Below are 23,525 nucleotides of genomic sequence, written 5' to 3' on the forward strand. Positions count from 1 at the left end.
CCCGTTTGACCAATTGGAGTAAGATTGGTTTCAGTGATATTTGGAATGGCCCTTTACATTTCTGCAAAGTTTCAAAGAATGGTAAGTCTGCATGTATGTGTTAGGGGCAGATGAATAATTGTCATAAAACTGCAATATTCATTGGCTCATTAAAGCTTCATTTTTTCACTTATGGAAGATATTTTGCAAACGTTTTTTGGTATAGGTCCAAAGTTCATGTGTAAAAAGTTTCGTGCAGATTACTCAAAAATCCCAGGAGGAGATAGGTTTTAACTGTTTTTCATATAATTCGAAATGGTGGGAGATCTAAGGGTCAGAGGTCAAAAGTCGGAGCGTGAAAGTTGTTCATCATGAGGAGACGCATGTGTGTATTGAAGTTTTATGGCTGTAGGTAAAACAGGGCATGAGTTGTACCTGTTCAAAGTTGGCATTTTCAACTGAGTGCTATAGCGCCACCTTTTGACGAAAGATTGTGAGATTTATTTTTTGATCGTTTTTCATGACCATCTATCATATGGCCGAGTTTCATAAAAAGCGTATGCACGGTTCAGCCAGAACTGGCAAAAACGGCAGAAGAAGAAGAAGAAATGGAATAATGCGAATAACAATACGGGTCCATGCTGGAAGCCTGGCCCCGTAAATATAGAGCAGAGTTCAGAAATGAGGAAAGAAATGTATCCAAAAACATATACTATTCTTTTAGCTACAGTGACATCACAGTCACCCAGTATGTGCGAATAGGGAAGGTAATCAACATGTATGCCTTGGAGGTGCAAACAAAGGTGCTTCTTGCATGGATTTGACTCCTTTTTGTGGTTCAGAAGCTTGAAAAACTATGTTAATTTTTCATCTTGCAGGGCAGGTCCCTGTAAACTGACTCCGCCAGATGGGGCGGTATTGCGTTCACAGGTTCACAATACAGCTGTGAAACAAGTGTGTGAAGCAAGCTTCTCCCAAGGTCCCTGCACTACGATACTCAACCATAGTTTTGGGATAGTACTTAAGAACAGCACTCAAGTAAAAGTACTTAGTAACTGCCCACCACTGGAAATACTACTGTATATTGACATCTGGAGTTTGGTAGGTTACCTCGTTGACCCTACGGAGGACCTTGAAAGGCCACACAAACCAAGGGCTCAGCTTCCCTTCTAGAGGGGTTGAGATTTGATTACAGGTACACAGGTGCCTCACTGTGAGGTCAATCTGCCTGCAGTTACTGACAGCGGATGGCCCTCTGGAGTTGGACAAGGGCCACGTTCCACACACAATCAGAGCTGACCTGCTCTGAGGTATACTGGGTGACTGATAATGATGTATAACTCATTTATTAAAAAATCACACCCAGTGTGAAGTGGGCGGTGTGTGGTCATCACAACATGACTCAGACTCACTTTAAAAAAAGGATAATTGACTTTTTTTAAAGTCCATGCTGCTATTCATAGGGCTGCACATGTGTCATGTGTTTCGCTAGCCAATCACAGTCCTGAATTTGCAAAGTCAGCCAATCACATATACAGTTAGTGGTGATGACACTAGCTGTAATGTGATTGGCTGATATGAAAAAAGTATCGATTTGCATTAACAATGGAAGGGTTAGGGGGTACACAAATGTTTTGGTCGGTGTCCAAAACTCACTTATAGGGGGGCGGCTACACTGCCCCAAAAATAATAATAAAGTGCTTCATGTTTGTCCAAACAATATGCTTTTCAGATACAGTACAGTACAATTGAAAGTAATGAAAACTAGATTGAGTTTAAGATGTGTATTATTAAGACAATGCAGATTTATACAACTTGCTCAACTAACGACCATGCTATCCTCCAGTTGAAATAAAAATGCCAATATTTCTCACTACAGTAAAGTGTTTGAAATACAGTAACTGGACGTTTTGTGAATCTAAGTGGAGAGATCATAACATTAACATTCCCTGGAGCAGTAATTCTCAGTGAGCACAAAGTTATATACAGTATTTATGGCAAAAACATTTGCCATATAAAATGCTTTGGATAAAAGCATCCTCTAAAAGGGACTCTTATAAAGACAGCTGCACCACGTTACCACATCCCAAAGCAGCCACAAACAATTACATCTCTGGCACACAAGTTTCTTTGCTTTGGAGCATTTTTGGCAGTACCTCTAGTACAGTAGATGGCCATTACACTGTTTGCTAGAACTGTTACAATTACAAGTGTAGGAGCAAACACTGAAATCCAATTTTATAGTATTTTTATAAGTGGTCACGGCCAGACAACACATTTGTTTGGAAATGGTTATTGTGAAACATATGCCAGTGAAACATTTTCAAAAAAATAACTTTTTAATTAGAAAAAATAATGTACTTGAAATGACAACATGGCAAATTGACCTTTTCACAAGAATTGTTACACATACCTCATAAATGACCTTGTGGTTCAAAAATGTAATTCACAAAATAATAAATAAGTAATAGTGAATGTAAACAGAAGACAAGATTTCTTTTTTTTCAGACAAAAAATGTTGAAAGAAACATTTCTATCAATAAATTATAAATTAAATCACAGAGGAAGAGGTAGAAACTAGTTTTGCTCCAAAAGGACACATCCAGCATTTGAAGACCTCAATTACAAAATGATTGATATAAAATGTATTTTGCATGCAGGGTTAATTCTTTCAGTGTGGACACAATATTGAATGATAAATGTATCAAATTTCAAGTACAATTTATTTCTTGCTAAATGGAGTGACGGGGAAAACACCCGTGAAATAGTGCATCTTGAAATAGGGCAGAATATGTATTTATTTTTGGCATGTTTTATTCTTTATTTCAGACACGGGGGTGTAGAGAGACAGGAAACCAAGGGCAGAGAGACGAGAGACATATGAGACAAGAAGGGGGTTGGATTCTAACTCATGTCCTCACATTCTCTAGTTATCTGTGTCCCATATTTCGAGTATGTCCCAGACGAGCTGGGCCCCTCAATTCAACTCAAATTTGGGGACTCAGAAAGCCTTATAGGACACGGCCTAATTGCAGTCTAACTAAATTACACCACTGATTATTCAAGCCAAGCAACTGGTTTTAACCACTTAAACCTGTTTTACTATAAGACTAGAGTCTTATAGTAAAACAGACCTGAGTCACAACTGTACTTGGACCGCTTTTCTCATCTACACCAAATCTCTTTGCCAAAAATAGCCATCTACAAGCAAGCTGGTAGACGCTTATAGATCAGGTACTTTTGGCAAATGTCCCCCCCCCCCCCCAGAACATGCATGCTGGGGTTTGAGTGGTTAACTAGAACACAGCTGGGTCTTTACAGCATCTATTCGTGTCAGTTTCCTCTCCAGTTTGGTGGCAGGTGAAGCTGCACCTATGGTTCTGAGTGTTTCAGAGAGCTGTCGAAGTTCATCTGTACCTGCATTATGGACCCAGCTATTTATCAGCTCATAGAGATCACTGCGGTGAGTCCTCATGACGTTTTCACGCAACTGCTCTTTGCCGTCTTTGGGCGTGAGCTTCAAAGCCAGCCGGCGAAGTCGCTTGACATGCATGTTCTGGTGGAGGAAAAAAGTCGGGAGGATTTTTCGGAGGTAGTCAGCTCCATCTATGAGAAGAGAATAGACAGAAATAATCAGTGCTGGAATTGCACAAACAAAAACATACATTTCCTTTGGCCACATATTTTCTTTCAAATGATGCAAAACTTGGCAGGTGGAATAAAGGAACAAGAAAGCTGAATAACAGCTGGGAAGAAGTGAAGATTCCAATGGCACTGGGTTATGGGGCAAGGGGGGGGGGTGCCCGGCTAAATGCACCGGCTCTAGGGGCTGCAGCCCGGGGCACCAAGATGGGACACTGAACATAGTCATGAATTACCTTTAAAGACTTTAAAGGCAAAGAGGGTGTCTTATTTTGCATGGATACAGTACCAAATAATACCAAATAAGTCCATCACCTATAAAACTGGTTCCCTAGTCCACAAGCCTTTTCATTTACATGTTTATTATCAATAGAAATTTTACCTTGAGTGTTGAGCTCCTCACACGTTGCGCACACGTTGTCGTGCCAAGTGGAGCCTTTCAGCACCAGACGCTGTCCACTGGCATCACAGTCTGTATGAGCCGAGCAGTTATGAAGGGCAGAAATGCTGTCTGAGTAGAACCCACTGGAACATACTTGACACACTGTGTCCTGTCCAGGGGTACCTAGAATTAAGCATGGATTGATCTGTTAATGAATCAAAACAACAACTATAACAAAACATTGCAAAGTGTTTGTGTAGAGAGAGAGAGAGCGAGGTAGAGAGCAAGAGAGCGAGAGAGCGAGAGAGAGAGAGAGATGAGGCTGAAACTGAACTACACTTTCTAACCACCTGCCCGCTGTACCAAGACATCCGATAGACATACTCCCCACAGATTACTATCACCCAAGCAGAGTTTGAAAACATGACAGATGACAACAATGTGCAAACACAGCAGCAAGATTTGTGAGCTGTTGTGACAGGAGAAGGACGTCCAAAGGCATACGCGTATAATTTAAAGGTAGGCTACTAACTATCATAATAATAAACTTTATTTGTATAGCACCTTTCATGACATGACATGCAGCTCAAAGTGCTTTACAGAGCAAGAATACAATTACTGTTACAAATAATTTAACAATAAAGCAAATAAGAAAAGCAGAAGCATAAAACACATTAAAATAATAGCAAAGGGGAGTGATTTGGGCAATACAGTGAGGACATGTACATTGTACAACAACACAGAGATTTAAAAATCAACCAAAAAATCAGCTAAAAGCAAGAGTGAAGAAGTAGGTCTTGAGCTGTGCTTTAAAGCTATCCACAGAGGCTGCCTGTCTATTATGTGTTGTCCTGCACTGTCTGGTATCTCGGTACATAGAACTACTTTACATATAAACAGAACAACTACCTTTGAACAGTATTTGAACAACTGCTGCTTGTGCACACTTTTAAACGCATAAACAAATCATTTATGCTGATAATTGTCCCACAGGTTTTATACCAAGTGAATGTAAAATATTAAAATATTGCTGCCTGAGAGAGAGCGAGAGCGAGAGCGAGAGAGAGAGAGAGACTTGAAAACTAGAGGTTACGTAGGTAACCCCGGTTCTTTTAGTTTAGGAGTGAGGCACTCACTATGGGAAACAGCGCCATCTGGCGATGCAACAGAGCTACACAATACGCTCCCGGGGCCCATTTCATTGGGCTAGAGGGTATGTCACGTAACCGGCTGTCCCTTCCCCTTTCCGGAAGGACATATAAGGGCTGGTCGTGACGTAGTACTTCCTCTTACCACAGGTCCTCTGTTCGCAGTGGCGAAACAAAGGGGTGTTTGGTGAGTGCCTCACTCCTAAACTAAAAGAACCGGGGTTACCTACGTAACCTCTAGTTCTTTGTCGTTTTGAGTCGTGAGGCACTCACTATGGGATCTATAAACCCCCCGGAAGCGTTAAAAACATTGTATCCCCAGAAAAAAACGCACGTCCCCTACTGGCTCAGGGACCCGCACACGGCGGGCCCCCGCTTCAGGGACGCCCAGGCCCACCGGGCCTGGACACGGCACAAGGGATGAGATAAACGAAAAACCCCGACAGACCGAAGTCTTCCCCATTCAGCTAATAGAAGACAAGGCTCGTCACCTACTAACCTCCTAGTAAGGGAACAGGGCCCCCCTGCTCCCTAGGACCCAACAGATTGTTAGCCCCACGGGATCACATCAGGGGGAGAAAGGCACCTCAAGTAGATGAGGCTGCCACGCCAAGGACTGCGTGCGTCACCGAGGAAGCCGCCATGTCCAGGCTGTAGAAAGCTGCAAAGGTCGAAGGAGACGACCAGTCAGCAGCCCTGCAAATCTCCTGGACCGAAAACCTCTCTAGAGAGGGCCCAGGAAGCAGCCAATCCCCTAGTCGAGTGCGCCCCCAATCCAACAGGTACTGGGGCCCCACTACTAGCATAGGCGAGCCTTACGGCCTCAACTATCCACCTGGAAAGCGTTGACTTGGCCATCGCTTTCCGCTGGTCACCCCAGCCGTAGGTGACAAACAATCGTGTTTACGACCTACCAGGCGCCGTCACCTGACAGTAGAGCCTCAAAGCCCTCACTGGACAGAAACAAAGTGACCACTCATCCACCGCCGAAGCGAAAGGAGGTGGATGAAACGCAACCAATCCGACCGGAGCCGGTGCAACCCCCCCGGTCTTGGTAACGAACGCCAAGTTTGGCGTCAGCAGAACCCGTCTGCTATCCCCAGAGCACCTCAAGCACTCCGAACTCACCGGGAGTGCATGCAGGTCACCGACCCTCTTGGCCATAGCCAGGGTCACCAAAAAGACTGTTTTCAGACTCAACACCTTGAGGCTCCCAGTCTCGAGACGTTCAAACGGGGGGAAGGCAGAGTGCATTCAGCACCACCGCCAGATTCCAAGCCGGAAACAGAGGCCTGTTACCCGGCCTGGTCCGTCTGGCCCCGCCCAAGAACCGCCGTACCAGGTGACGATCGCCAACCGTCCCGCCTTCGAAAACCTTCGTGGCAGACGGAGATGGCATCCAAGTACACCATGACCGTCGAGAAGGTCAAACCCTGATTCAGCTTGCTCTGCAAGAGAAAAAGGAAGCCGCGTACCGGGGCCCGAAAAGCCACCACCACTGGTGACTGCCCCTGGCACCATGACACGAAAATATTCCATTTGACGTCATAGGCAGCCCTAGTAGAAAACGGCCCTCGCCCTCTGGATGGTAACCACCACGTCAGGGGGCAGACCACACGAATCTAGGTTGGCCCTCACACAGGCCAGAGCCACAGATCTAGGTCCCAGGGGCTGGGGTGGTTGATCTCGGTCCCCACCTGCGTCAGCAGGTCCGCGATCGGAGGAAGGGACCCGGGTTCGGCGTGGAGCAGAGAAGTTATCTCCGATCCCCACACGCCCCAACCTGGAGCAACTGGCAGTACAGTCAGGCCCTGGGGCCTGACCTTTTCCAACGTCGGGCGGAACAACTCCAGCGGCAGGAATGCATAAAGCAGTTCCCTCGGCCAGCTGTGAGCCAACGCGTCCAGTCCCAACGAAAAGTCCGCTGCCTTCACCGAGAAAAAGCGAGAGCACTTCGCGTTCTCTGTTGAGGCAAACAAATCGACCTGTGGTCGATCGAACCTGGTCCAAATCAGGCTGGCGTCCGTCGTGACAGCCGTCCGTGAGATCACAGCGCCTCCCCTGACGCCTTCTGACAGAAAGGGTGCGCATGAGCACAGCCTAAGTGAATCCACGCAAGTGGAGACACCAGACCTTGTCGAGGGTCCACGGTAGGTGGGATCCTGAGAGCCCGCATCCACCTCTGAAAGGTCCCAAAATAGCCTACTTAGGCAGGTCAGGTGTATGGCTGAAGTCATGAGACCCGCCACCTGCACGCACAGCCTGTAAGTGACTGTCTTTCCTACGTGGAAAGGCCTCACACAGGACAGGAAGCCGTCTAACCACTCCTGAGACAGACGTGCTGCGAGCGTGGTCGAGTCCAGTGAGAACCCTATAAGGGAGGACTGCTGGGACGGAACCAAAACGCTCCTTCTAGAAACCGACAGTGAAAAACCGACAGTAATCGCGCCTCAGGGCTACGTTGGTCCACCTGTCCCCCTGACCGAACGTGCGCAGGAGCGCCACGGTCATCAGCATACGAAACCTGAATTTCGTAAGAGACTTGATGAGACCCCTTCATCCAGAAAGGGTCACATAGCCTCCCCCCTCCTTCTTTGGCCAGAAAACACACGAAAACCAGTTGTACCAAAAACTGGGGAAAAAACCGGGGTTACCTAAGTAACCTCTAGGTTCCAATTCGTAGACGGTTTTCTGAAGATGCCCTTGCTCAGTAGAGAGAGTCCCTCTCTCTCAGAGACATGGCTGCATTACCTCTCCGCATGAGAGGAACATCCTGTGTCTGACATAGGAGGCATGTAAAGGTACGTGGAAAATCACGTTGTTGTCCAGGGGAGCTGACCGGTACAACCACAGTGTGTTACTGCTGTACTGAGCCTGACCAGTACAGAAAACCAGTGTAACACTGACGTACCTGCTGCATTAAGCAACACAGTGTTGTCGTAAGCGAGGCTAGGTAGCCGCTAGGTGAAAACAACAGCAGAAATTTCCTGTGCACCGGGTAGACGGGAACGTGGAAACACGCATCCTTTAAGTCTATGCTGGTCCATCCGTCGCCCTGACGCACCGTGCGTAGTAACGCTGCGTTCGTCAGCACGCGAAAATTGAATTTCGTTAGAAATTTATTGAGACCTCTCAGGTCCAGTATGGGACGTACACCCCCCCCCCTTTTTCTGAACCAGGAAAAACTTTGAGTAAAAACCCAGGCGTTTCCGATCTGGGGAGAACTCTCCTATTGCGCCATTGTTTAGGAGAGAGAGAACCTCCTCTCGTAACGTAACTGCCGCTGCGCCCGTCGCGCTGGAGAAAATCACTTTGTCTGACATCGGGGGTTTCATGCAAAACTGTAACTTGTAACCCTTCTGTATGGTGCGCAGCACCCAATGAGACGGGTCGCAAGCTTTCCATTTCGCTAGACAGCGAGCTAGTGGGTTGAGGCGAGTTAAAGAAACTGCTCGCTCCACCGGCTGTCTGCCCGTTGTCATGGAGACCAGTGACGCGCTCGCACGCTCTGGCGTTGCCAAACGTGTGACGCTCGATAGAGGCAGTACGGGTGTTACCTGATTGACAGAAGGATTCGGGAAAGTCACGTGACCCCGCACGCGGTGCCTCCCCAACATTGGTATCCGGTCGGAGAAGCCCCTTGTCCGTCTCCGGTCGGAAAAGGAAACAGTTGGATTCGGGGAGGTCACGTGAGACAGTACGCGGTACCTCCCCGACGTCAACATCCGGTGGGGGACGCTCGACGTCCGTCTCCGGTCGGACACGGAAGTATGTAACTTGTTTACCTTCCGTTCGGCCATCTTGAGAGGGCCCTGTGATGCAGAAGCGTTTTGGCGCCCTCTCCAAGATGGTGGAATCGGTTGTAAAAACGGGCGTGACGCCTGTGCCAAGGTGCAAAGGCGCCCTCTGGCGGACAGGGGTGGTACAGTTCTTACAATTGATTTTACAACTGGTTTTATTGTTACCTTCAATGGAGTCAGTACGTGCAGTGTTTCTGTCCCACACGTATTTGGAAAAACGAGAACCGGCTTTACCAAATACTGTGGGCTCATGGGGGGGGTCAGATTGCTTGTCCCACACGTATCTGAAAAACCGACGAGGGGTTTTTCGGATACTGTGGGCCCAAAGGCAGACCATCGAGAACGGTCCTCGTTCTCCCTGGCACACAGGCGGAGTTGGAAAAAGACAAGGTTTTGTACTTTTCAACGCATGTAAAACCACAATCACAGGGTATTTCTTCACAGATCTTACAGTAAGTGCGACATGCTCCTCTGTTTGGCTGTGGAGGCTGGAGACTGGTTTTCCCATCTGCACTGGAGTTATTCAATTCAGTGTAGCAAACACATTGGCATAATGGCGAACATTATATAAAAATAATGGAGAAACACATTATACTTCGTATCCCGTCAGTGTTTGGAAGGCCGAGAAACCGGTTCCGTCCAATCATTAAGGGCTTAGTTCAGAGTTAGTCAATTCAGTGTAGCAAACACATTGGCATAATGGCGAACATTATATAAAAATAATGGATAAACGCATTATACTTCGTATCCCGTCAGTGTTTGGAAGGCCGAGAAACCGGTTCCGTCCAATCACTATGGGTTTATTTCAGATAGTGTCTGAACCATGCAGGGTGTGGTGAAAGAACAACCATAATAGCACAAAAACAGGCAATAAAAACAATATATTGACATTAAGGCATTATATCGTATCCCAGCCGTATTTGGAAATGCAATATGTGACAAGTGTGACAGACATATTGGCACAGTGATAAGCATTAGGTACCACAATATACTGACGTTGATATGCATAACATGTTGTATCCGACAGTGTAGGAGGACGAGCACCGACCATTTTCCTAGCATTGTGGACTCATGTCGACATGGTTTGAATAATGCAAAGGTTTGGTTCTTTGTAACAAATTTTATTGGCACAAAAAACAGGCATTATATTTTGTACTGACCTCACAGAATGTGCAAAAAACTACCCTGCTTCTGCTCTGTAGACACTGGGAGGAACAGGGCGGTCAACGTCGCGTACTCCGCTCACGAAGGGGGTCGGGCTAGCTTACCGCGGGCCACCGCTCGTGGCAGCTGGAGTTGGGGTAGGGAGGCGGGAGTGTCGCGGTGGTGCTGGGCGAGCACCGCTAGCACCTTCGGCGTTCCCCGTACAGGCCCTGGCCTGACCGTAGCGAGCCATCGCGTGGTGAAAGAAGCAGCTGCGGCTGTAGCCGAAACAGTTAAGCTGGTTAAAGCCAGGCCGTATCTGTGACGAAGCAGCCTCACCGAGAGCCGGGCGAGACAAGCAACACAGTTCGAGTATCGCGGGAGGGTTTCGGGGGGACAGGGCGAGAGCCGCTGGTGTCCACTAAAACTACCGGCACAGGCCGTATCTGTGACGAAGCAGCCTCACCGGGAGCCGGACGAGACAAGCAACACAGTTCGAGTATCGTGGAAAAGAGCGACAAAAAGCTAGGCTAACAGCTCTATTCGGGGAGTTAGCTCAACGGATAGGGGGTTAGCGCTGTGGAAGTAGCCAAACAGCTAAGCTAGTAAGTTAGCGGCTAGGCTAAGAACAGCTTTAAGCTAACGTCGGCTCACAAAAAGCTAGGCTAACAGCTCTGTTCGGGGAGTTAGCTCAGCGGGAAAGGGGGTTAGCGCTGTGGAGGTAGCCGAAGCTAGTAACAGCTAGCGGCTAGGCTCAGAGGCAGCTAAGGGCTAACACCGGCTCACCACGAGGTAGAATAAAGTTAGTTTCCTGGAGTTTAGTCGAGCGAGAAAACCCGTGGGTGACTTATCCTAGTCTCCGCTAGTTTCGGGGGGACAGAGCGAGAGCCGCTGGTGTCCACTAAAACTACCGGCACAGGCCGTATCTGTGACGAAGCAGCCTCACCGGGAGCCGGACGAGACAAGCAACACAGTTCGAGTATCGTGGAAAAGAGCGACAAAAAGCTAGGCTAACAGCTCTATTCAGGGAGTTAGCTCAACGGATAGGGGGTTAGCGCTGTGGAAGTAGCCAAACAGCTAAGCTAGTAAGTTAGCGGCTAGGCTAAGAACAGCTTTAAGCTAACGTCGGCTCACAAAAAGCTAGGCTAACAGCTCTGTTCGGGGAGTTAGCTCAGCGGGAAAGGGGGTTAGCGCTGCGGAGGTAGCCGAAGCTAGTAACAGCTAGCGACTAGGCTCAGAGGCAGCTAAGGGCTAACACCGGCTCACCACGAGGTAGAATAAAGTTAGTTTCTCAGCGGGAAAGGGGGTTAGCGCTGTGGAGGTAGCCGAAGCTAGTAACAGCTAGCGGCTAGGCTCAGGGGCAGCTAAGGGCTAACACCGGCTCACCACGAGGTAGAATAAAGTTAGTTTCCTGGAGTTTAGTCGAGCGAGAAAACCCGTGGGTGACTTATCCTAGTCTCCGCTTTTAGGGCTAAAGCTGGTTTCTCACTTTGGGTCCTGAAGTGTAGTAATTGTCGAATAAATGTAGAATTCAGTTTTTAACAAGCGTGTAGCCTTGTAACATCTGCAAACAGAGGAACTGAAGAGGAAGTACTACGTCACGACCAGCCCTTATATGTCCTTCCGGAAAGGGGAAGGGACAGCCGGTTACGTGACATACCCTCTAGCCCAATGAAATGGGCCCCGGGAGCGTATTGTGTAGCTCTGTTGCATCGCCAGATGGCGCTGTTTCCCATAGTGAGTGCCTCACGACTCAAAACGACAAAGAACCCTCCATCATCTGTCCAATACAACGATGGGAAATTTTATATTTTTATGATGCCCTGAGGCATAATCCATATGGGCAGTTTTTTTTTATTGACTCCTTGTTCTAAGCTCCATACAAATTGCTTAGTATTATTCCTTCTTAAATCCCTTAATATGATTCGTTTTCCATGAGGCTATGCACTATTATTAATGTTTTAAAGCCTGATTTATACTCCTTCATATGACGGAGTAAAAGCGTCTTGGGCAGGTGCGCGTGCGTAATTACGCAAAACACCAATCCACCAAACCAGCACGGAAACCTAAACACAGGCTTTCACTGATTCAGGCTGAGGAGCTAAATAAACCTAACACACGTTGCCAGAAGAAAAAGCAAGGGAGAGCCATTCATATTTGTAAATGGTTACGTAAGGAGCCTATACAGAACACTAAAGGATGAGCACAGCGTCTCATTCAAAAAAGAAAAAAGAAAGTAGGCTACGTCACTATCAGTGGTGGAAAAAGTACTCAAATGTTTTAGTTAAGTAAAAGTAGCAATATCGCAATGTAGAAATACTCTGTTACAAGTAAGTCCGGAATTCAAAATGTACTTGAGTAAAAGTACAAAAGTACCCACTGAGCCATAGTCGTCTATTAGACCTCCGTCTAAAACAGGGTTATAATTGGTCTACTGGTGAAAGTTTTTTAGCGGTCTAGGCTTAGCCTAGACGTTGATTAGCTGTTTTTTAAACGTTTATTTATAGACCGTCTATATTATAGACGTCATTTCAACGTCTATAATATAGACGGTCTATAAATAAACGTTTAAAAAACAGCTAATCAACGTCTAGGCTAAGCCTAGACCGCTAAAAAACTTTCACCAGTAGACCATTTATAACCCTGTTTTAGCCTACCCCTTAGACGTATTTTAGACTTCTAATAGACCAAAAAATGCTCAGTGGGTATTGGCATCAAACTATACTTAAAGTACCAAAAGTAAAAGTAGCCTACTCATTATGCAAAATGTCCCATTTCAAGAAAATAGCAGTTTGCAAAAAAGCACAGAAAGTACAATTCTATACAAAGGGATGCTAAATAGGATTACATCCAAGAAAGCACTATGGCTTGTTTCCACTGGGGTCCTGTGTAGCCTACTCAATTCATCGAAACATTTAGTGACAGACAAATACAATTCGTTTATAAAAGTATGTATACAGTAAACAAGAAAAACATAGAGATACAACAGATAAACCTACCTTTAGATATCACTCCCTGTCCAGTGGGACACTCGCTGTGTCTGACGCAGACGTCATATTTCTTCTTGAAGAAGTAGCCCTCTTTACACTGACACTCGCAGTTGCGTTCGGCGACGCACTGTGTCTTCACCTCCTGGTTGTGTTCACACAGGCCGCAGCGGAGGCACTTGTCTATGTGGTTCCACAGCTCAGTGAAGGAGCCCGGCGGGCACCGCGCGCACTCCGTCTTCTGGGTGGCCGTGCAGGGGGCACGGAGGTAGGAGCCCGGGGGACACTGGTCGCACACCAGATCTTTGTCCTGGAAGGTCCTGCTGTTGCACGACGCCGCCGACATCAGCACTAATAACAATAGCGTTACCAACTGAAAAGAAAAGGAGAAACACAAAGCCTGTTCATTTTTAACTCAGTTGCGCCTGTGGTTCGCAAAACTTTAAAATGTCAAGGTCTCCCCTGAACTCTGACAGGGTACAAATGGAACCAAATGAGAGAGAATATTGTATGTATGTAGAAATATTAGACCTTAATTGTCGAATGTTTAAGCATGTTCTAATCATGTATAGCCTACTTTACTTTAGACCATTTTTCAAATATTTACATTTTTTACATTTTGGACAAAATAGCCAGTTTTACACCGAGGTGCCCAGATGTCCCTCGTGCCCACCTATCCTGTTAACATTGATTCACCTACCATTTTTTAAAGAGCTTTCACTGGTCCAATGCTATAACCTTCTATAAGCATCCGTTGTAAGGATGGTCGGGGCTCCAGTCCTCGCTCCTATTTAAACGATATTTAACACGATTCCACGTAACATGGAATAGTTATTGGAAGAGTCACCTGACCTTCATCATTAGGGAGTTTTGCGCAATAACCAATGAATAGCATCCTCATCCTCATGACTCATGATTAGGTACCCACTTGCCAGTATATGGCAGGGCGGAGTTTGCCTCTCTGTGGCAAAATACGCGCGATCGATTCAATCCCATATAGGGGTTTTCAACAGGGGTCCGGGACTCCTAGGGTCCTCAGAGTTACTACAGGGGGGTCGCCAAATCTTTGTGTGATAGGAACTTTTTTCTTTTTCTTTTTTACATTAACACTTAAACCCTAGAAAGAATCCCTATTCTGAGGAGATCCAAAAATAGCAGATCTACAAGCTCACAATGACTGGCACTGCAAGGTTGTGAGCTTGTACAGTAGATCGGCTGTTTTCGGTAAAGAGGTTTGGTCGGTGCAGAGGGAAACAAGAATGACAAGTCATAATAAAGCCGCATGCGGCAGGCTTTTTTGGCTCCAATCTTGTCAACAACACAACATTACCATTTTGTGTAAACAATTCACAGCAGTGAAATAAGTAGGTCTTTCACTTATGGCTCCAGAAGCATATTTACTGATATCCAGTATTTAGCTTATGTAGATTATCATTCAACTAAAATGTAACACTTTTTTGTCTCACAAGCCAAAGTCCTCTCCTACTGTACATTGTATTACTACTACTCCTTGGAAGTGAAAAACTCAGAATACATAACGCAGTGGTGGAAAGTAACCAAGTACATTTACTTAAGTACTGTACTTAAGTACAATTTTGAGGTATTTGTACTTCACTTGAGTATTTCTAATTTCCAATACTTTAACTCCAACTCCACTACATCTCAGAGGCAAATATTGTACTTTTACTCCACTACAATTATTTGAGAACTTTAGTGACTAGTTACTTTGCAGATATAAATTATAATATTATAAAAGCTACATTAACCACTTTAGCCCTATTTTATACATAGGTAATTTGAAAATAGACGATCTACAAGCTCACAACTCGCCGCGATGCGACGCGTTGTGAGCTTGTAGATCTGCTATTTTCAAACACAAGTACTTTTGGTACTTTACATTTGATTGATTGATTGATTGATGTACTTTATTTAGTAAGACATGAGAACAGTACATGACAGTACATAACAGTACATGGAAGTACAAATTTTGATTCCAATACTTTTGTAGGCCTACTTTTATTCAAGTCAATTTTGAATTTGGGATTTTTACTTGTAACAGAGTACTTCTACATTGCAGTATTGATACTTTTATTAAGTACAACATTTGAGTACTTTTTCCACCACTGTACATAAGTGACAAAGATACAGTTCATAGTCGCTTCTTTTGTTTTGGGCTTGTTTTCATAGACAGGGTTGCTTATTTCTCTCACAAAACCTGGCAACACTGACCAGGAAGTTCTGTGCATCGTATTGTTTACATCAGATCACAGCATCCAACAGAAATAGTTTAATAATGATGGGAAAAATATAAGTTACACTTACAGAAACAAACATAGATAGGAGCAACACTACTACTACACTACTTGTGTTGCACCGAAAATAATGTTTTACCTCTACGCGCGACACGGCCGTTCGACAAACTTTAAATACTCGCAGCCGACGGAGGGACCTAACTCAGAGAGAGAGAGAGGGGGGGGGCGCGCTGCCCTCTCGCTCCCTGTAGAGAGAGGCAGCCACTCTGGAGAGGAGGAGACAAGTCCCGCGGGTGCTCTGGGATTAATATTAATATTTAAATTATTTATTATGATAAAATAAAAAATTAATTATTATTATTTTGGTTTGAAAACGATTAATCGTTCAGCCTTAGACAACACCAACAAAGATTAGTAGTAGTAGACCTGTATGTATGATGATCAGTTATTATTCCAGACAGTGGTCTATCCAAGACGTTTTAACACGTTTAAGAGCAGGTCTCAACCAGCTCCTCATGCGACTCTCTCTCTCTCTGTGAGTAGCGTAGACTAACAGCGAGGGGCTGTGCTGCTGCTGCTGCCACACAACGCTGTTTAACCGAGTTATACTTCTCCAGTACAACGGTGTCTAACCGAGTTATACTTCTCCACCAACGGTGTCTAACCGAGAGAGTCCATGCAGATCACAGCTGGCTGACAAATATTATATATTATCGGAGCTATTACCTAGTGCGTCCCATGGACGCAACGACGGTGTCATGAATGCATCCTTTCGCAATATGGTGCGTCAGCGACGCAGGACGCAGGCCTACGAGCATCTCTGAGTGGACATTACCGCGTTTGGCTAAAAACAGTTAGTAACATCATACAAGCATACAAGCTAACTATTAGCCAAATTCGGCTAGCGCTCAGACGAATCCACTGAGAGAGGCGTGTCTAGTCCCATAGCTTGGGAGGACGAGGGCGCCCATTGGCTTAAACGACAGCCAATCACGCAAAAAAAGTGTTGCAAACATGTCGGACATGTGTCGGGTTAGAGTCAGACTGAATATAGAGCCGCTATGCTTTCAGCATGCGGCTAAAAAGAGCAGACCAAGTACAGACCCAAAGTTTGATCTGCAACACAATTGTAGTGGGGGCTGGGGGGTCCCTCCTTCATCTCTCTCTTAGCTAAGGGGTCCTTGGTCTGAAAAAGTCTAAACTTATCACCAGACCCCCCCCCCCCCGACCTATTTACTGTAGGCCTACATATTTTTCTTTTTGATTACCACTCGTTTATATGATGTTTTTGCATATTATTGTATGTTAGCTATTGTTTGTCTTAAAATGTTTCCATTAATTGAATACACATTACCCCAATGTAAACAAGCCATAGTACTTTCTTGGGTTTATCCTTTTAGCATCCTTTTGTATGGAATGGAACTGTACCTCTGTGCTTTTTTTTGCAAACGGTTAATAAAGTATTCAATCAATCAATCAAGTATCATCATGTCTAAAATAGGATAGCCTAATATTCAGAATAGGCCAGGGGTCTTTAACAATTTTCAGGCTACGGACCCCAGCTGAGAGAGATGAAGCAGGGATCCCCACTACATAATTGTAAATAACTAGAAGTTCGGGCCGCGTGACGCGTCGTTCACTTTGCAGTGCCACCTTACAGGCACCTCACAGTGTGAGAGAGAGTTTTGTGCTCTCCTAAATCCACGGCAGGCTTTATAGACCCCTTAACAGACGACGTCATACTGGCTGCGTGCAGCCAGTATGCGCGCAACGAAACCCATTATATCAGGTCTCGTTAGGACGCGTCTCACTAGCCAACACACACAAGAGGGGGTTGGGGTGTGCTGAAACCAGTGCACCCCGAAACAGGTTGGGAATTGATTGCGTGAAACAATCACCTGTGCGTCCAGGCTCAATGTTAGTAAACAAATAATTGGTCTATGGGTAGGATGTGATGTCATGCTGTCGTGAGATTACGTCACACTGGCGTTGTGTCCATATTCGGGACGACCGTCTCATCGTGATGTCAGATTACGTCACACTGGCGTGATGTCAGATTACGTCACACTGGCTACATACAACGTTACAACGTACATACTGACAACCGACATGGCGCAGGATTCAAATTGTATATATAATATAGATTGTGTTGCAGATTAAACTTTTTCATAGATTTCATAGCTTCACAGACTTTGTAATGTGTTTGGGAACAGGAGTAGAAGATTAGTAGCATAGGTCCAACAGTTAGTCCAGGTAATTGACAGACCACAGATATAATGTGATGTCTAGACGCACCTTGTTAAGGGAATATGTGCATTATATCTTGTCTATGTGTTTACTGTTGTATTGTTGTTTTTTGTATTCTTTTCTTTGATATGTTGAATGTTATATGTATGCAGTGGGGCTCTAACTCCAAGACAAATTTCGAGAGAGAGACAAAATAAAATGAACCTTGAACCTTGAACCTTGATAATGTCAACAGCAACACAGCTGGTTTATTTAGCAGCCTATAATGTAAACATCGACCATATCAAGCCAGGTCTCACGGCACTAACATATTTAATTCAATCAAACAGGAACATATCACCATGCATTTACCATAGAGTTAAAATGCATTTACTCTGCGCGCCAACATACTACTGTCAATATATTGGAAGTCACGTTAGATATTGTACACACTGAGAAGAACAGCAAAACTAAAGGAAGCAGTGCACCACCTTGTGGTACCAACTGGCATTGCATATGCCTACTGACTTACAACTTGTTTGACAGCACTATCATCAGTGTAAATTAAAGTAGGTTTGTTTGTTTTCACATTATCTTATTTATATGTTGGATAAATCAGTGTTAATGTCTATTTTCAGACTTTCAACCACTTAAACTCACTATACTTAGATACCTATACATACCTTTTACTGGATGGTCTTTTTTTCCCCCTCGTAGATCTACTATTTCTGGAGAATGTTCCCCCCAGAATAGGGATGCTAGGGTTTTAAGTGGTTAGAGAAGAAAAAAGGCCCCCCAGTTGTAACTCTGAGGAATGCATCTTGGGTGAGGGGTGAAGCAAATACTTGAATCAGCCAAATGAATGTTGCTCTTTTCGTTGTTTGCTCCATTTGTATTGTGCTGGAAGTATTGATATGGATATTTAGGATACTGACTTGTCGATACTGTAGGCTACAAGTTGTGTTGTATTGTATGTGTGTTCATTTTCTACGGATTTTACAGTTTTGCAGTCCATATAGTCCAGTTGAAATTGGCAGGTAGGCTACAGTAACCTAGGTAAAGGTTCAGTTTGTATCTGACCAGGTTTATTGACCTTGTTATGTGCCATGTTGTGCATGAGATTGAACTCCATGTATATTTATTTATCTATTTATTTCTGCAGAATTACAAATGAAAACTTTATAGTGAGCTGTCCTTGGTGCTGGACTGAGCTTAGTCTAGGCCTACAGCTGTTAAGTAATTTAACCATAGTCATTACAGAAATCTAGACAATTGAAAAAGACGGGTTCTAGTAACGGTGTGGCATCCACGTTGATCTCAGCCATCTGTAACATCAGTACAATGACAACAGTTGTTTGATCCTCATGAAACAGAAATGTGTTCAAACAACACACACATGTTTTTTATAGAATAAAATTTGTTTTAACTTCACATCCTCCCCAGTCCCCGCCATATTTTTTGAGTGCTTGAATCACCTCTTCCCTTTTAAGTCTACATAGAAGCACCTTCAATACACTTTTAAGACATTTTTATCTCCTAGTTTTATCATACTAGTTAAAGTTACCGTGATGTGGAACCAAATATGAGAAGAGAATACAGAGTTCAATAAATTGGTTTATTCAGAGAACGCATTCTGAGACATACAGAGTAAAGCAACAGTTTACATACATTCAGTAAGTCACTCCCCTCAGGGGAGGGAGAGAGAGCTTGGTACTTATAATTATAGAGAAAAGAACCAGGCACCTGACCAGCACAGGGTTACAATAATATGATCTCATCTTTTAGTAAGTTTATAAACAGTTTCAGTTTAAGGTCATGATTGCTGACACAGTTAAAGTCACACTATTGGAAAACTCAAATAAGATAATGAACTAAATGAACTGTATCTTTAATGACGAGACAATTCTTTAATAACACTCCAAACATACAAATGGTAAAAATAAAAGATGAAATTCTATTTATCAGCCCATAATGGAGATCTCTGTATCTTTCAGTCCTTGTCCCATGCCCATATATGGGCATTCCCCCTTATGTGCCCATACATGGAGCTGACTGATTAGTTTGGCCTGAAGCCATGATGACCTAAGAGGATAAGAGGATAACACAAAAAGGTCCTGGGAACAATTCAACAAATACAAACACTATGTACAAAGGAGATGGTAATTTCCATTTACCTCCCACTTGTGGTCTCCTGTTTTTCAGGACCATTTTTAAAGAAACCAGTGAAATACATCTTTTAATGGATGGTGTCAGAGCAATCCACGTTGTGGTGGCAGAGAGTAGAATGAGAATTTTCCAATGTTGTTCTAAATTTGGGTGGTACCAGATCGTTGTCGCTCCCTCTAGTGTTGTGGCTGTGGGTGTCACGCACTTTGGAGAGGTTAAGCTGGAGTTGAGAAATTCACTTGAGTGTGAACCTTTGTTTTTAAAGAGATCCTTTAGTTGGGAGCTATGGTTCAAACTAAGGTCAGGGGCGAAGAGATCTACTGAAGATGGAAAATATAGTGGTCCAAGGGTAACTCTGGCCTCTTTTGTTTGCTTTGAGGCGAAGTTGTTCCATGCTATGTTTGGTCATGAGAAAACCTTGTTCCATCTCCACAGTCATCTAACTCTAACTTGGGTTTGTTTGCCAAACTATACCCTCTTCCAAGTTGATATTCGGTTCTATTTGTGGAATGAAGATGGGTGGCGCTCGTTACCCTTGCTTATCCTGTATTAAGGCAGAACAATAATAAGATGTGGAGACTAAGGGAAGGCATGAGGACGCAATCATTCATTGCAGCAATGTTGGCAAAAATCTTTGAATATATTATTTAAAAGCAGAAATGTTTTACTCAAATCTTTGCTTCTGGGGGTCCCTGGAACAAAATATTTTGAGACGGGGGTCGGCGCCAAATACATATAATTGGGGGTGCTTGACATGAAAAAGTTTTAGCACCACTGATATAGCAACATATGTTTTTCAGAAAACTGTTGGGATATAGAAGACATCTGTAGAATGGGCCTCAGGTCTTAATGGGTTAAGTTGACTTTCTTACGTATATCCGCAAGAGATTGAATACACTGTTGATGTAAATGTCCAAATAAACAAAGGCTGTTTGAGCCTTGACTGCAGCGACTCAGTGACTCAAAAACCAAAAATAGCCTGCCCTACAGCGTCACAGCTTCTTCTGTGAATGGAGGTTAATTGCTCATGTAATCTGTGTGTTAGTTTTATTCCACTCCATTGAGCCTCACAATGTAAACACAAGGTCAGCGTTGGTTTACATTGCATCTCTTTAAATCAGATTAGTTCAAATCAAAGCCCAAAGCAGCTAAACTGATGAAAACCAACCGGTCGCCGGGCTGTCTTGACAATTCAGGTCACCACTCAGGATTCTTTTTTGTGTACAGTATATATGGTATGACTATGGTTGTGCTCTGCTGCTGCTGCACTGGCACTTACGTATAGACTGTCGTTTTTGATTTATGCTGGTAAGTAACGTCTCACCTGCACAATATACTATATGCCCAAGGGACTGTGCTTCTATATCTGCTGTCAATAATAGTCTTTATTGTCCCCACAGAGATATTTGTCTTCACAGTCTGTTCAACAGAAAAACACAACCAAAGCACAAAACAACATATCGCACAACACAACACACCTTACTTTATGTACAGTAAGGAGTTTCCTCTTTACGCCTTTCTTGAAACTGCAAATTGGAAACTTAAAAATGATGTTAATCAATCACTTTCTTACACCTGTAAACCTGTGATATTAAAGTTAATCTGAATTTGATTACAGAGATAAGTAAACATCCATAATACATTGAATTAGTCTGCATTTCATTTGAAAACAGTTATATTAGTTTGCATCAACTCGTGAGGTAGCTGCTATTATAGTTTTGGTTGGGAGTCACATTAAAAAAGAGGAGTAACACATTAAATGGTAAATGGTGCATTTATATAGCACTTTTATCCAAAGCGCTTTACATTGATTGTGCCATTCACCCATTCACACACACATTCATACACCGATGGCGGAGGAAACCATGCAAGGCACCAACCTGCTCATCGGGAGCAATTAGGGGTTCAGCGACTTGCTCAAGGACACTTCGACACTAACTCTGGGGGAGCGCCCCAGCCCGGGATCGAACTGGGAACCTTGCAGTTTCCAGTTCACGCTACCCGGCCACTCTACCCCTGAGCCACTGCCGCACATTATGATATAAAACAAAACAATGTCTTTATTCCTACAGACGGGGGCAGTCAATGAACCATGCCACTCTGTCTACTAAAGCCACGAAGCGAAAGAGAAAAAGAACTGAAACTAGTAATACTGTTCCAAGTTATTCACTACAAAGAATGCATTGTGCACATGACTTACTGTCTGAGAGGGATAAAAGGGAGATTGTCTTTAATCAAGTGGCATTTCCCTGACTTCACCTGAATAAACGAGCCAACAATGACCCATTTTGAATCACACTGTAGGCATACTTTGTCATGCATTATTCTGACGTCGCCTTTTGCAGGAAACCACAATATTGAAAGTTTCCCACAAATTTAGGTCCAGTCAGATGTATTATTCCTTTCCCAAACGAGCACCCCGGGTTATATGGTACAGTCATTGTTGTGACTGTGATGTTTTGTCTGGCTCTTTGACTGTCTAGTACGTCAAACATGACGTACTAGAATAATTAACATGACCTCATTGTGAGTAGTGGTGAGTAGGCCAAATGGAATAACACAAGACACACACACTGACGTATCAACCTTCTCAACTTGTATGTGCAAAAGTGGCAGAGAGTCTACAACAACCAGAATATAGGACCTTGTTAACACTTAGATAATAATAACATGCGCTAAGGTGCTTTAAAGCCTGCAACATTCAGGCCTTACTGTAGTGACCTGCCAAGTGCCATCAACTACCAGTTGTTCTAATCTAGAATATACAGAAGGTCAGGGGTCTTCGTCAACCAGAGAGGACAGCAAAACAAAAATATTTTGCCTTTTGTGAGCAGAGGCGATTCTTGGGACCATGAGCACATTCAACACCTCATTTATTTACACTCGCCAAACAAAAAGAGGGACAGCCAGCCACTAGCCAGCGCTGGCCAGTGCTTCAGGAACAGACCACCTCACATGCTGTCGAACCAATTAAGGTGCAGTAAGTGATTTTAAAGTGTTTAAATAGGTCTATGTTCTGATAATAATCATTGTGAGAGTGTTTGTTCAGTAACAGGAGTCTCCCTGTCTCTCCAGCTCTTTAGTAAACAAAAAAATAATTTTCCGGTCAGGATAGTGAACTCATATAGCCTGGCTCCAGCCCGTGAATCGCTAGCCACGGCCATTAAAAAAAATATGTTCAGGCGATTCTGGTCTGGTGACGCTCTCATAGGAGGTCTCAGCCTCGGTTGAAAATCTGATCGACGAATCGGGATCGGGATAATCCAGTACGAACCAACCGCCAAAGAGTCTTTGAAAAAAAAAACTTTGGCCACGCCCCCATCTCAGCAACCGGCTGCATTGAGAGGGCTTTCAGACTGAATAATGGAGTGAAACGAAATGAAAATTCAGGCTGAGTGTCAGGCTAGAACTCATACAGAATACAGGGAAATTGGAAGTGATGACACAAGAAATGAGCAGACAAAATTAAAACTATAAAAAAAAGATTACACTATAAATGGGTACTCTGATTGGTTGGTTGAAATTGTCAACCTACCTGACGATGTCACGTTCTCTTATATCTTTATAGAGCTTTAACCTTTTAACAAAAAAACTTTTTTTAACAAACAATATCAGTTACACTACCAGTCAACCCTGTATACCATATACCTTTCTCCCTTCTACACCTAATCTCTTGTAAACTTAGATCTGCTATTTTTGCCAATTGTTATCTTCAGCTACTAATATTGACCTTGGAACCATAAAACACAAAAGTCCTCTATAAAAATAAATAAAAAGGTTCACATTCAAGTGCATTTCTC

The 23,525-nt window shown here is 44.0% G+C and overlaps 1 protein-coding gene across 1 annotated transcript; it reads right to left on the minus strand.

Annotated features, from left to right (window-relative positions):
• Nucleotides 1–2,352: 2,352 nt before the first annotated feature.
• LOC311062084 (tumor necrosis factor receptor superfamily member 6B-like) lies at nucleotides 2,353–13,802 on the minus strand. The gene is made up of 4 exons (XM_084080870.1): nucleotides 13,782–13,802; nucleotides 13,094–13,454; nucleotides 4,004–4,186; nucleotides 2,353–3,585 (listed from the first exon to the last, which is right to left on the minus strand). Exons 1-4 carry the CDS (start codon nucleotides 13,782–13,784, stop codon nucleotides 3,272–3,274), a joined length of 861 nt encoding a protein of 286 aa, XP_083936996.1. The 5' UTR covers nucleotides 13,785–13,802; the 3' UTR covers nucleotides 2,353–3,271.
• Between the last annotated feature and the right edge of the window lie 9,723 nt (nucleotides 13,803–23,525).

The sequence above is a fragment of the Gymnoscopelus microlampas genome (assembly GCF_963454915.1).
Source record: "Gymnoscopelus microlampas genome assembly, chromosome: 15".
In the NCBI taxonomy this organism is placed as follows: domain Eukaryota; kingdom Metazoa; phylum Chordata; class Actinopteri; order Myctophiformes; family Myctophidae; genus Gymnoscopelus; species Gymnoscopelus microlampas.